The sequence below is a fragment of the Simochromis diagramma genome, unplaced genomic scaffold (assembly GCF_900408965.1).
Source record: "Simochromis diagramma unplaced genomic scaffold, fSimDia1.1 OVJJ01000343.1, whole genome shotgun sequence".
In the NCBI taxonomy this organism is placed as follows: domain Eukaryota; kingdom Metazoa; phylum Chordata; class Actinopteri; order Cichliformes; family Cichlidae; genus Simochromis; species Simochromis diagramma.
Genome location: NW_024386831.1, coordinates 14,996,288 through 15,008,993, shown reverse-complemented (window position 1 = coordinate 15,008,993; position 12,706 = coordinate 14,996,288). Strand labels below are relative to the sequence as shown.

At 38.6% G+C, this 12,706-nt stretch overlaps 1 protein-coding gene across 2 annotated transcripts in view; it reads left to right on the top strand.

Annotated features, from left to right (window-relative positions):
* Nucleotides 1–1,092: 1,092 nt before the first annotated feature.
* Nucleotides 1,093–12,706, top strand: part of ubr3 (ubiquitin protein ligase E3 component n-recognin 3) — a 37,574-nt gene continuing 25,960 nt past the window's right edge. Inside the window, exons 1-19 of one of the 2 annotated variants that reach the window (XM_040028128.1) lie at nucleotides 1,093–1,705; nucleotides 3,084–3,223; nucleotides 3,507–3,659; nucleotides 3,851–4,006; nucleotides 4,365–4,405; nucleotides 4,637–4,703; nucleotides 4,787–4,917; nucleotides 6,166–6,394; nucleotides 7,150–7,329; nucleotides 8,160–8,293; nucleotides 8,407–8,493; nucleotides 8,576–8,641; nucleotides 8,735–8,824; nucleotides 9,030–9,158; nucleotides 9,280–9,332; nucleotides 9,425–9,558; nucleotides 10,857–10,942; nucleotides 11,052–11,193; nucleotides 12,387–12,483. In XM_040028128.1, coding sequence (XP_039884062.1) covers nucleotides 1,272–1,705; nucleotides 3,084–3,223; nucleotides 3,507–3,659; nucleotides 3,851–4,006; nucleotides 4,365–4,405; nucleotides 4,637–4,703; nucleotides 4,787–4,917; nucleotides 6,166–6,394; nucleotides 7,150–7,329; nucleotides 8,160–8,293; nucleotides 8,407–8,493; nucleotides 8,576–8,641; nucleotides 8,735–8,824; nucleotides 9,030–9,158; nucleotides 9,280–9,332; nucleotides 9,425–9,558; nucleotides 10,857–10,942; nucleotides 11,052–11,193; nucleotides 12,387–12,483 — 2,549 coding nt within the window. In that variant the 5' untranslated portion in view covers nucleotides 1,093–1,271. The remainder of the gene's footprint in view (nucleotides 1,706–3,083; nucleotides 3,224–3,506; nucleotides 3,660–3,850; nucleotides 4,007–4,364; nucleotides 4,406–4,636; nucleotides 4,704–4,786; nucleotides 4,918–6,165; nucleotides 6,395–7,149; nucleotides 7,330–8,159; nucleotides 8,294–8,406; nucleotides 8,494–8,575; nucleotides 8,642–8,734; nucleotides 8,825–9,029; nucleotides 9,159–9,279; nucleotides 9,333–9,424; nucleotides 9,559–10,856; nucleotides 10,943–11,051; nucleotides 11,194–12,386; nucleotides 12,484–12,706) is intronic. The other variant, XM_040028129.1, reaches the window with a different exon arrangement.

The following is a 12,706-nucleotide window of genomic DNA, read 5'->3' as shown; positions in this document are numbered from 1 at the left end:
AAATAATAAATACATATTTTTTGCTACATAGACACGCAGATTGCTCTGTGCGGACAGTTACTCTATGTGCTTTTTGTTATCTGCACATGTAGTATTTTATTATTATTAGTAGTAGTAGTAGTAGTATCTTCTTTTGATTACACAAAAGATAATCTGCCTCTATCTCCTTCTACCTCCAGTATCCTGTTCTGTCATCCCCAACCATCTGAATGTTCTCCTTTACTACATGAATCCACTCTTTGAATCCTCTCTGTGGTCTTCATCTTTTATCCATTATCCCTTCTCTACACATGTCCAAACCATCTCTCTATTTTGCTATTCCGGTCACTGCAGTGAAAACCTCAGCTCTGACAACTCTAGCTCGCTCTCCTTCACTTCTCTTGTGCACTGTCCATTGTTTTGGATGGTTGACCATAAGTATTTAAACCCTTCTGTCTTCAGTACCTCCAGTCCTTGGAGCTTCATTCTTACACCTATGTCCCTCTCATTCACACATGTGTTCTGTCTTGCTTCTACTTCTTTTATTCATCTTCTCTCTAGAGCAGGCCTCCACCTCTCCACCCTCTCTTCCACCTGCTCAATACTCTCACTATAGATCACGATGTAATCTGCAAACGTCATGGTCCATGAAGAGTCCCGACCACTGGAAACAAGCAGGGGCAGTTCTCACCATCTCACTGTCATCATACATGTCCTGCACCACCCTTGCAAAGTTTTCTACCATTCCTTACCTTCTCATGTCGTATCAAAATTGAACATATATTAACATAACATAACAATATATATTATATTATATTATATTATATTATATTATATTATATTATATTATATGTACCTTACGTCTTATTGCTTAAAGCTAAATTATGTGATAGATATTTTTTACACACTTAGATTTTTGTTAGTTCTTGCGATTTTTTTGTTTTTCCCCTCTCCTATTAGATGTGTCTACAAAAAATAAAAAGAATGCTGATAAAGATTCAAAACTCAACCCCCACAAAAAATAAACGAAAAGAAAAGAAATCCCTAACAACCCAATATAACAGCTTCAAATGTTTAAATAATAACGGACTCCATAACACCAAATTCCAATACTAGGTTTAAGTAGGTCAAATACTGTGTAGATTTATTTCCAGTACATGAAGTACAACGAGCGGAAATTACTTCAGGAAATTCTCTAGCCAACAACGACGTAATCAGCCGTATCGCGAGAAAACCCGAGAACATGGAAACAAGACAACAAAAATAAATTTGTGGACAACAAGCCAGAGTGCATGATGGCGGCGTCGCTGCTGCGCCGGGACAAGAAAGCCACTGCTGCCCACTTGAAGGCAGACTTAAACCGGACTGACAATAGCTCCGGAGTCCGGCAACTACAGGAGCTTCTTGACGCTGTACTGAATCCCGAAAAACCAGCGGCGGACGGAGAAGCTCTTGACTGGTGTAAATGTCTGATTGCAGGAGGCGAAGGTTTCGATGAGTTCTGCAAAACGGTGCGCTCCTATGACAACGCGACTCTGTGCGGCTTGGTTTGGACGGCTAATTTCGTGGCATATCGATGCCGGACCTGTGGCATCTCTCCGTGCATGTCGTTGTGTGCTGAGTGCTTCAATAACGGAGACCACACGGGCCATGATTTCAACATGTTCCGGAGCCAGGCTGGTGGGGCCTGTGACTGTGGAGACAGTAATGTCATGCGAGAGAGTGGGTAAGTCCGAGCTAGCTAACCCGGGTATGCTAACCGGCGCAGCCAGTGACATTTTCTCATGTGTGTTGTCAATGACAGTTTCCATATAAATTTATGAGACGCTGTTGCAGGCGGACAACATTTTTCAATCTAGCGATACTCCTGTCATTTATAAATACAACCCACGGGCTAAGGGTTACCTAGGCTAGCTAAACTCCAACGATCATACTGGGAGGTGTAGCTACAGGTTTCCGTGTGCCTCTGTCTGTGGCTGTTTAGATATGGTGTGGTCTCCTTTCTGCTGTCAAAGTCTGAATGATCGTTAAGTAAGTGTCATCATTTTATTTTAATGTTTAAACAGCGACTGTCTCTGTTACTCTCTGACTCAACATCATATCTCTGTTCTTGATTACAGTTTCCTTCTAATCATAAAACTTAATTTCCACTCGCGGTTTAGATAAAATAATGTAGTAAACTATTAGCCTGCTTCCAGAGTTGGCCTGATTATCGTGAGATGATAATTTAGTTTGTTACGTGGAAAGCAAAATACTGGGTAACTGAGTAAAAACCTATATAGAGATTCAACATGCAAGAGTCTTTAGTGCTATTAAGTAAGCATAACGAAATTATAGTTATAGTCCCTCAAATGGTGCATAAAGTGTACTTATACTGACACACACACACACACACACACACACACTAATACATATGTGAACATATACATACTTGTGCATAAATTATATAGAAACGTATGTCATTTTGGATGATGTAAAGAGTAAGATTGGACTACATCTTTATAAATATGTGATGTATATATCAGGGTTGTAAATATGTGGAATTGAGCAGTAATGCACTTTACATGCGTTATTTATAGATTATGAAATCTCTATAAACAGATTATATGAATGTAGATATATAATTCTAAGTGTTATGAACAGATGATCATTTTTTTTAAATATTACAGTCTTATGAGCTTCAATAACAAATTATTCATATGTTAGACTATGTTTTTGTGTCATACTGATTCATTAGCTCATAAAATTTGTGTATGGATATTTAATGATGTATGAGAAAGAGGTGTGGTAGTGTGTGGGCTGCTGTAAATAACCCTTTAGTTCCCACTTCAATCAACCATTATTACCCAAAGCCCAATCCAGTAAATATCACAACAATATATTCATGAAATAAACCAAAAGGAAAACTCTTCTGCTCAGACTTCTGGGCTGTTTCAGAAGCTGAATGCAAATTGTACTCAATTTCTACCTGATAATTAAAACATGCTAACAGTTTCTTGACCAACTTTATCTTCTTTTAGTGCACATGAAGGAACAGCAGGAGCGGTCAAATGTACCTTTCTGTGTGACACTGTTTTAAAAAAACATTTCCTTTCCCCTGACAGGTTTTGTCGAAGGCATCGGTTGAGAACTGGGGAAAATATCCCCTTAATTCCCAGAGACCTGCTCTTGATGTCTGAGATGGTTCTTCCCCGCTTTATCCTGTGTATCATACAGTATCTGAGAGATGGATATGTTGAACCAGGTGAAAACAGTCATGACAGACACATGAAGTACAATACTTATTAACCAACGTAAACTGAACCTGTAACTTTAATGTGTGGTTGTCACCAATTAAAGGTACAACACCAGACACTTTCATTCGCTTTAACTTCAGTGGTTTACATCTGATATGATATTATATAAGATGGAAAACATGAGCTGCTGTGCAAGCCTTATACAAGTGTTATACAACTATTTACACATAGAGTTACTTTCACTGAGTGCTGGGTCTCACGGGTCTCGCATCTCTTATCTTGTTTTACCAGACACCTCAACTGAGAGAGATCTACAGAAAGTCCTGCAACAGCTGGAGCCTCAGATCTCCTTCCTTGAGGAGCTTACAAAGATGGGAGGAGCAATGAGGACTGTGCTGACAAAAATCTTGACCAATCAGCAGGCATTCAAGGAGCTGAGCATGGGTAAATATCCAGCTTAGGGTTTGGGCTCAATTAACAGAGCATTACCACTGATTTTTTTTTTTTTTTTTTTTTTGTAATTTTAGGTCAGCAATGTACTAATTGTGAAAAATATTTTACTTGATATATCTGAACCAAAAAAAAAAAAAAAAAGAAATTAGAAGGTTTTCTTGCTCACTGCTTAACTGTTGCAGGCCAAGAGGAGAATTTGTATGCTAAGAAGAACTATGACAAGTATTTGTCAGCACTGAAGAATTCAGGTCTGGTATCAGTGGAGGAAAAAGGCCAGAGTGCTGCTGCTGATGTTGGTGTTGGGGCTGAAGGAGGTGCAGGCGCGATGGTCCTGTTAGGTAAGATGACATGTTTTTTTTTTTTTTGTTTTTTTCAATAATCATCCATCTGCTTCACATCTTTAAGATAAAAAGAAAAAAATCATAATACTCTCCATTTGTTATTAATTATTATTTTTATTTGAATACATTTTAGTATTGTAAACCAGTCCACATTCCTATAAACATATATTAGATTCTTTTTCTACCAAGTTTTATATACATTACACATGCAGTACTTTTTAAAAATGTATAAATAAATGCACGTACAGTGAATAAGAGACCAAACATTTCATAAATAAGTTTGTTGGTGCTATAATAACAGGTGACATATGTTCTAACTGTTGCTAAATAGTAATTAGTCCATTTGTTTTGTTAGGAAACAGCGGACCAGGGAGTCCAGACGAGCCAAGTAAAGAGGTATGTTAACCTAATGCTTAAAATGACACTGACCTGATAATGAATGTGTGTTATTTTAAGTAATAAGTTTTTTTAATTCCTCTTTTTATAAAACTGGTAAAGCCATATCACTGACCTGTGCAACATTAATGTTGTTTCTAATTTATGCTCAGTCAAAAAATGCTCAGTTGATGCCTTAATGAAAATTTGCAGACTTCTTGAAATTTATGTTGTTTTGTGTTTTCTTCCAAGGAGGATCAAGATGGTGGACAGTCTGTTGGTCAGAGGAAGAGGGTTAAGCTGAGTAGCAGTACCAAAGGTGCATGAAAAGAAAGGCATTCACACTATAATGTGTGAACTGAGCTGAACTGTGTATTCATTATGTCTCTTTATTGTCCTCAGACCCTTGTATTATTGAATCTCTGAAGCATAAATGCTTCCTGGAAGAGTTGCTGTTTTGGACAATAAAGTACGAGTTTCCTCAGAAGATGGTCACCTTCTTATTAAACATGTTGCCAGATCAAGATTACAAGGTATTTTCTTTTCCAATTTTTCATGTGCAAAAATTAATGCCGCATACCACCTTTCAGATGCCTGTCTGATCTTAATTTTAACCTCCTAAGACCCAAACTCTTCCACGGCATGCATTTTTAATTTCTCTTTGATATTTGGGCATATTGGGACCCGATGAATGTAAAAACAAAGAATTACCAGCTTTTTTTTTTTACCTGATTTTTGTTTCTTAGAAAAATAAGAGCCACATATGAGGATATTCGTTTAAAATTTCGATAGAACAGTAGCAGTATAATGTCCTTGTAAGTGGATATCAGGCTCTCAGAAAAATTAAGTATTTTGGTCTACAAGGGCCTGAAATGTGATGTCCACATATGTGGACGCCAGGTCCTTGGAGGTTAAATGATTCCTTCCTATGACATGGTGCAGACCAGGAGCAGTTATACAGCTCACAGGCTAAAAGTGGCCCACAAAGGCCTCCAAAGGGTGTCATTTCGTTTGGCTTCGTTCTGCACCAGAAAGCTGTTTGCATGTCATTGAGAACAAATTAGAGATGGGAATTATCGTCATCATCTTCTTGCTGACGAACGCATTAACCACAACCTGCTGCATGACACCAAAGTGGTATTGTTAAGCCAAGGACCTGCACCCACACATTTACAACAGTAGTGTTTCTTTATGAGTTTACAGCAACTGAATGTGGCAAAACTGACGCATTGTTGAAATCGCACAAGACATTTCTGACTTTTTTTTTTTTTTTTTTTAAATAGATGGTTTATTAAATTCTTATTGCATCTCAGTATTTTTGTCCTTGCAAAACTACTCTAGTAAAGTAAATGATTTACAGGAAAAAAATCCTTTTTGAGCTTAGACCTTGGTGCAACTTCCTCCCCTCCTTCCTCCTCCGTTAAAGCCAGCTTTCTTCTGATTGGTTGCCCTTCGTAAACAGAAGGTTTGAACACCAGAGAAGTGTGGTCACAGCCTGAAATAACCGTATTATGGATATCTGGTCCCAGTTACACCATACACAGCCTGAAATTGGAACGTTTCAGTTGTTTAAAGCTTGAGCTGGGATTACATGCACATATTTGAAATTATGTTTCCTGTGTTTAATATAAGAATCTTACCTTCTGTGCTTTGGGATTCATGCATTGCCTTTTCATCATGCCTTTTCAATATCAAACTGGGCTTAAAAAAGCTCAGTATGTATGAGTTTTTGAAGGCAAGCCTTAATCGTGTTATGGGCTTCTTGTCTTTCTCTCTGGCAGATCACCTTTACAAAAACATTTGTCCAACATTACGCTTTCATCATGAAAACGCTGATGAAAAGCCACGAGTCGGATACGATGTCCAACCGCATCGTGCACATTAGTGTGCAGCTGTTCAGCAACGAGGAGCTGGCTCGACATGTCACAGAGGAGTGTCAGCTGCTGGACATCATGGTCACAGTCCTCCTGTACATGATGGAGAGTTGCCTTATTAAAAGTGAGCTTCAGGGTAAGTCGGCCAGTTTGCTCACTATTTTGATAAATGCTCACTCGGGTTGTATTATTAAACATGAGAAGGTTTTTTTTGTTTTCTTTTTTTAAATGGTATTTTCCAGGTTATTCATTGTTGATATTTTTGTCTTGAACTTAATAATAAAACTGAGTTTAGCCACTGAGTTTTCTAAAGCAATAATTAAATATAAATGCTTCCTAAAGAACAAAGAACAGCTGCTAATTTTGCTCTATGTTTTTAATCATTCTTGGTGCTTGTATAGCCTGCACAGATGTTTCATTTCATTGCTGGCTCCAAGTAAAATGAGCTTGAATCTTTACCTGTTGGGTGAGTGGATGACGTGGGCACCCAAGTTTGTGGGTGCGATGACGTGAGAACATGGCGAGTTTAAAATTAATACCATAGTTGTTAGACAAGTTTGAATCTCAGTGACCTAGACCTCAAGGTTAAGGTCGGAGGTCAAGTTTTCTGAAAATTTTGCAAATGCGGTAACTTGAGAAGGAAGTCACCTAGGAGTTTGAAATTGATACCATAGGTATCTACTAGGAGGCTGAGCAGTAGCACTGGCGTAGACTCCTTTTTAATGCTGCACTCATCATTGTTGGCAGTGTTATAATAACAGCCAGGTGTTGATTTAAATAACACATTGACCCATGTCTATGTATTTCTTTATGTTTATTTTCTTGCAGATTCCTAAATACGATTTGATTCCAATTGTCAGTGTTTCCTGTCTCGCTGTCTTTCTTTTTTAGATGAAGAGAACAATCGGCATGTTGTGGTGAACTGCAGTGAAGCACTATTGAAGAACAACACCTACTGGCCCCTAGTTAGTGATTTCATTAACATCCTCTCACACCAAAGTGTAGCGAAAAAGTTCCTGGAAGACCACTCATTGTTGATGCTGTGGATGAGCTTTGTGTCGTTTTTCCAAGGTAAGTCCTATTACTTTCTTACACTTACTTACACTTTAAGATCACTGGATTAGATTGTGGCTTGTATTAATTAATTCTTGATTTAAAGAAAAAAGCTTCAAATTTTCCCCTAGCCGCCTTTGTTAAATTAATGCTATGTTATCCCAATGAAATGTACTCAAACAAATGTACTTACACCACAAAAGTGATTTTGTTATTATAGTCAGTGTGAGGCTAGTGAGTATTTTCATCTGTGACTCAGAAAGTTAATTTCAGACAATGCTTGTATCCCATCTATTGTTGGTATGGTGGGTTCAGAGATATCAAACCACATGGATATCAGTGTAATAGATCTAGTTTTTGTTATTCAGTCACAGTCAGGTCAAACACAACGCTTGATTTAAAAGCGTGTTCCTGCAGATTTATTTAAACTTCTGGGCTTATTCAGAAGGAGATTTGTTGCCCTCCTTTTAAACAGTTCAACCAAAAAGCAGAGTTGTGGTGCGATAGATTCTTTATCACTGGATTTGAATTGTGGTTGGTGCTGCTGGCTTTTTACTGCACTCTACCACAATCCTAAAAATAACGCTCACCCTTGTATAGTGGGCCTGAGTATCCTCTTGCTGACGCTATGAGGACAGTGTCACTATTACCCTGTATCCATGCGAGCCACAAACTGACACATTCAATAGAGAGTTTTGTAATTCACATACTTGTTGACATTTTATTATGTTACATATAAATATGAGGGGAAATGTTGAATTTTAAAAACGCAGACTTGTATTTTAAACTTTTTATGTGCATTGAGAAGTTGTGCATAACAGGTTATAACCATTCTGCTGCTGTCATAGGTATGAATCTGAATAAGCGGGAGTTGAATGAACATGTGGAATTTGAGTCTCAGACGTACTATGCAGCATTCGCAGCAGAGCTTGAGGCCTGTGCACAACCAATGTGGGGTCTCTTAACACACTGCAAAGTCAAAGTAAGTCTCACTCACAGGATTAATGGAACATGCGTTATAAGCACCCCAAGCTGCAATCACTTACTACATAATACTATATCAAATTTTTAACATCTGATTTTATGTGTTACCAGGAAACACAAGAATACACTAAAACTGTGGTTCGATACTGTCTGGAGACCTTGCAGATCTGGTTTGATGCCATTGGCTTCATTGATGAGGTATATTAATGGCAAACTGCCGTATTTACAAGTAATATTTTCCCTCCGCTGTTTCACATAAATGTCTGCGTATCTGTCATAGCCTGCTCCGAATCAAGTGACATTTCACCTGCCACTCCACCGCTACTACGCCATGTTCCTCAGTAAGGTATGCCACCTCATCTTTTAGTGCACAGTCTATTCTCTTTGGTGTCTGTGTTTATGTGTTTTTAAAGTTGATTGTTTGGTTCAAAATCCCCAGGCTGTAAAATGCCAAGGACTGGATCTGGACAGCCTCCTTCCTGACCAAGAGATGTTGATGAAGATCATGGTGCATCCACTCCAGATCCAGGTATAACAGTGGAAGACAATAGATTTGGTTTTACCTGCATGTCTAATGCACATCTGTGTCCATGCACTTATTGTAACAAGTAAAAGTATTTGCAGACTACGTGGCTTCAGGTTAGGAGAAGGTTAAGTGATTCCAGCCTACCACGTCTAACACTGGTCTGCAGAGACTCCTCACTCAATTAACACTTTGTTCTATGTGACTGTAGGCGTGCCTGTCAGAAATCCATAGCAACATGTGGGTGAGGAATGGACTGCAGATTAAGGGACAGGCTATGACTTACGTGCAGTCCCACTTCTGCAACTCCATGATTGATCCTGACATCTATCTGCTGCAGGTGAGGACTCCTGCTTCACAGACAATACTTGCTATGAGTGTCACTCGTGTGTGTATATATGTATTTCTTTTGTAATTTCAATTTAGTTTTTAAGTCTGCTTTCTCTCTTTTATTATTGAAGGTTTGTGCATCAAGACTAGACCCTGACTACTTTATCTCAAGTGTTTTTGAGAGGTAAGCTATATTTCTGATAATATTATGCTACATAAAACATTTAACATTTGCAGATGGGTAACATCTGGTTTATAAACTGTCCTCTGATGCAGGTTTAAAGTAGTCGACCTGTTGACCATGGCGTCTCAGCATCAGAATGCCGTGTTGGACTCTGAGCAAGAGAGACCAATGCTAGAAGGAGCACTTACCTTTCTGGTCATACTAACAAGCCTTCGCATTCATTTGGGTGAGTGGTACAGCAGAGGGCTGTGCAGCATCTTTATCAGAGTAGCAAACTACCTTACGGTATATAGAGTTACCCTAGAGCTAATAAATCATTTGCTGAGGCTCTGCGAGGTGTTGATAGCTGGTAGGTCGTGTCGCTGTTGGCACGAGTTCATGTAACCATTGTTTCTCTTTGCTGGTGCAGTTTTCCTGTATTTGGCACTCATCCCAGGAGTGTTTTTCTTTGCTGTATTACAATAAGAAGTGACTTTTTCACGTAAAACTCTCCAATGAAGTCCTTTACTTGGCTGAAAATATCATTTGAACTATTTCTAGTATTTGTTCATGGAGATAACCAAGGACTTTGTAAATTATACTCTGACGCAAAAGGCCTACATTGACACTCCTCTCTTTGCATATATTGAAATATAACTGTGATACAATTTCTCCCTAGGGAGATAGTGCTTTCAGATGTTCTGCTGACTTATTCATCCATATTACAGAACACTGCATTACAAAACTGCATTATGTTAAAGAGATAGTGGTCACAGTCTGTTTTTAAAAAAAACTCCTCAGTTCATAATTATCTTGCCAAACCTCAAAACTGAGCTCTTACTGGTGTTTAAAGTGGCAATCTTGAAGTTTTTCATAGATCATTTTGAATTTATTGAAAGAATAGACCTGTAAGTTGTTCCTAATTATTCATTTATTTAAGACATAAAATTAAATGTCTGTTTCATTACGGTCTCAGAAAGATGTAACCAACTGGTGATTGAGCCTGTGCTTCAGTGATACACTTGTACTTTTATAAACTTTGTAAGCTCCCAGGAAAAAAAAATACCAGTATAGTGGCTTTAGGTTAAAAAAGTATTTAGCTCCTGAAACACAAATTGTGAGCATATCTTCTCCAGTGGCACGAAATGTAACATGTTTGTCAGTGAGATTACGATTTACTGCTGCACTCAATCAGAAAAGCATCTACAAATCGTGACAGTGGTCAGTGGCTCTGGGTTTCAGCCGGTCAGTTACCATAGCGAGGTAACCGACTCGCTGTGGTTTGCTGACTCATGATGTGGGCAGCAAACAGCACTGCCTGATTCCTTTATTAAAACAAAAAGTTTCTTTTGTTTCCCCACTCTGTAACTCTGTGGCCTGTAACCACCTCTGGCTTGGTTATTGCCAAGACAGCCAGCACTAAAATTTTTAAGATTACATATTGTCAGCCATTTCTCCTATTTTGTCAAGTTTCTGTACTGGTGAAAGTCAGATCCCCTCACTGTCAGTTTGCCTTCACACTCTTCTTCTCATTTTCACCGACAGGGATGACCGATGATGAGATCCTTCGGGCTGAAATGGTCTCTCAGTTGTGCATGAACGATCGTACGCACAGCGCACTCTTAGACCTTGTATCCTTCAGTCATTAACAAATACTTTCTGAAGAGAAACTGTATTCAGTTATCCACAGTATATATGTATTTATATATGTTTTATTTTTCCTTAAGAGATTTTTCGTAGATTCCTGAAAATCCCAACCCAAAGAGTGGCATTGTACCCGGTAGCTGTAGTTTTGAGGATATGCTCTCTGCTGTAGCCGACTTCAAAGCACCTGTGTTTGAGCCTGGAGGATCCATGCAGCAGGGCATGTACACACCCAAAGGTAGGATATTCTCGTGAAGGAGAAGGCAGGATTTCCTAACAGATCTTAAAAAAAAGTAACAGATGTTTATAAAAGTGTTGTTACAGATTTTACAGAAATGTCTGGTATGGTAAAGGCAGACGTTACACAGAATTGCGTCTATGTCGTTGATACTGTTATAGAAGTAGTTTAGTTAAAATATGAAACCTAAGAATCTATTTGACGTTTTTCCACCAGCAGCTAAACAAAATTTTCATCAACAGTTGTAGTCACAGTGGGACGGAAATAAACAACATTGCAAATAACTGGTGTTTAGTTCATGGCTTGTTTGTGGGTTTTAACAATTCTGGGTTCATGTCCTCGCTGAGGGCTTTCTGCTTGGTGATAGCATCATCATCATCTGAGCAGCATGAAGATATGTCTGCTGCCCTCCACTGGCCAACATTAACATTAGCTTTAAGAATGCGTGTAATATTTTAATATATTTTTGGAGGCTTTTTTAGCTGTTATTTGATAGGATTGCCAAGATAACACAGGAAAGCTGGGAGAAAGACCAGGGGGAAGAGACACAGGCGTCAGGACAGAGTCAAACCCGGGTCTGTGCTTTAGACTTGCAGCTAATGGGTTGCCTGCTCAACCCAGTGAGCTAAATCAGCACCCAAAAAGACTGTAATATTTAAGAGCTTTTTAAGACTAGATCTAATGAGCTGGTCACTGAGCTTTGAGTAGAAATTATGATAAAATATATATTTTTATCATATTTTTAAATATTGTCTTATTTTTGTTTTATGGCCTAGAACTTACAGCAAATAGTTTTTCAAACCAACAGCAGTCACTTTAATCACAAAGCTGATATCTGATTTCTAGGGAGTTTACTTTGTTCTCCAGCAAGAAGCATATGAGGTAATATACACACATTATGGTTGGTGCATTCTTGTGAAATAACTAATTGTCTTATCCAGTTCACGGAAAGAATAAATGTTGTCACTTAAAAACTAACATATGTTAAATCTATTCTATTGCTTTTTAGACCGCTCCCTGTTATAGTTAAGAATGGGGCTCAATCTTTTGCACTAGATCTATGTCCTCAGGGCACCACTTGGGGGCAGACTTACACCACTTATGATGGTGAAAGGTGAAAAACAGGGAAAACGTGAAACTGTGTCACTTTGTACCTGAGATTGCAAAGCATTTCTCTTCCTTTTTTTCACTAGCTGAAGTGTGGGAGAAAGAGTTTGACCCCATCATGGTCGTTCTCAGAACAGTCTATCGCCGTGATGTCCAGTCCGCAATGGACAGATATGCAGCATTGTAAGTTTGATTTTCCCCACACATTTCTGTTTTCTGTCACCTTCTAAACTCTGTATAAATGTTTCCTTTGCTCGGCAGTAGTTTTGTTGCCGTTTTCATGTTCAGTCATGACAAAAATCAGGTCGTCTCTCTTTCTGCTGATGAAGGGACATGATTACAAAGGTCAGCTCTGCTAGGTGTTGAAGTGATTCCAATTAGATTGGTGTCGAGAGAGCTCAATATT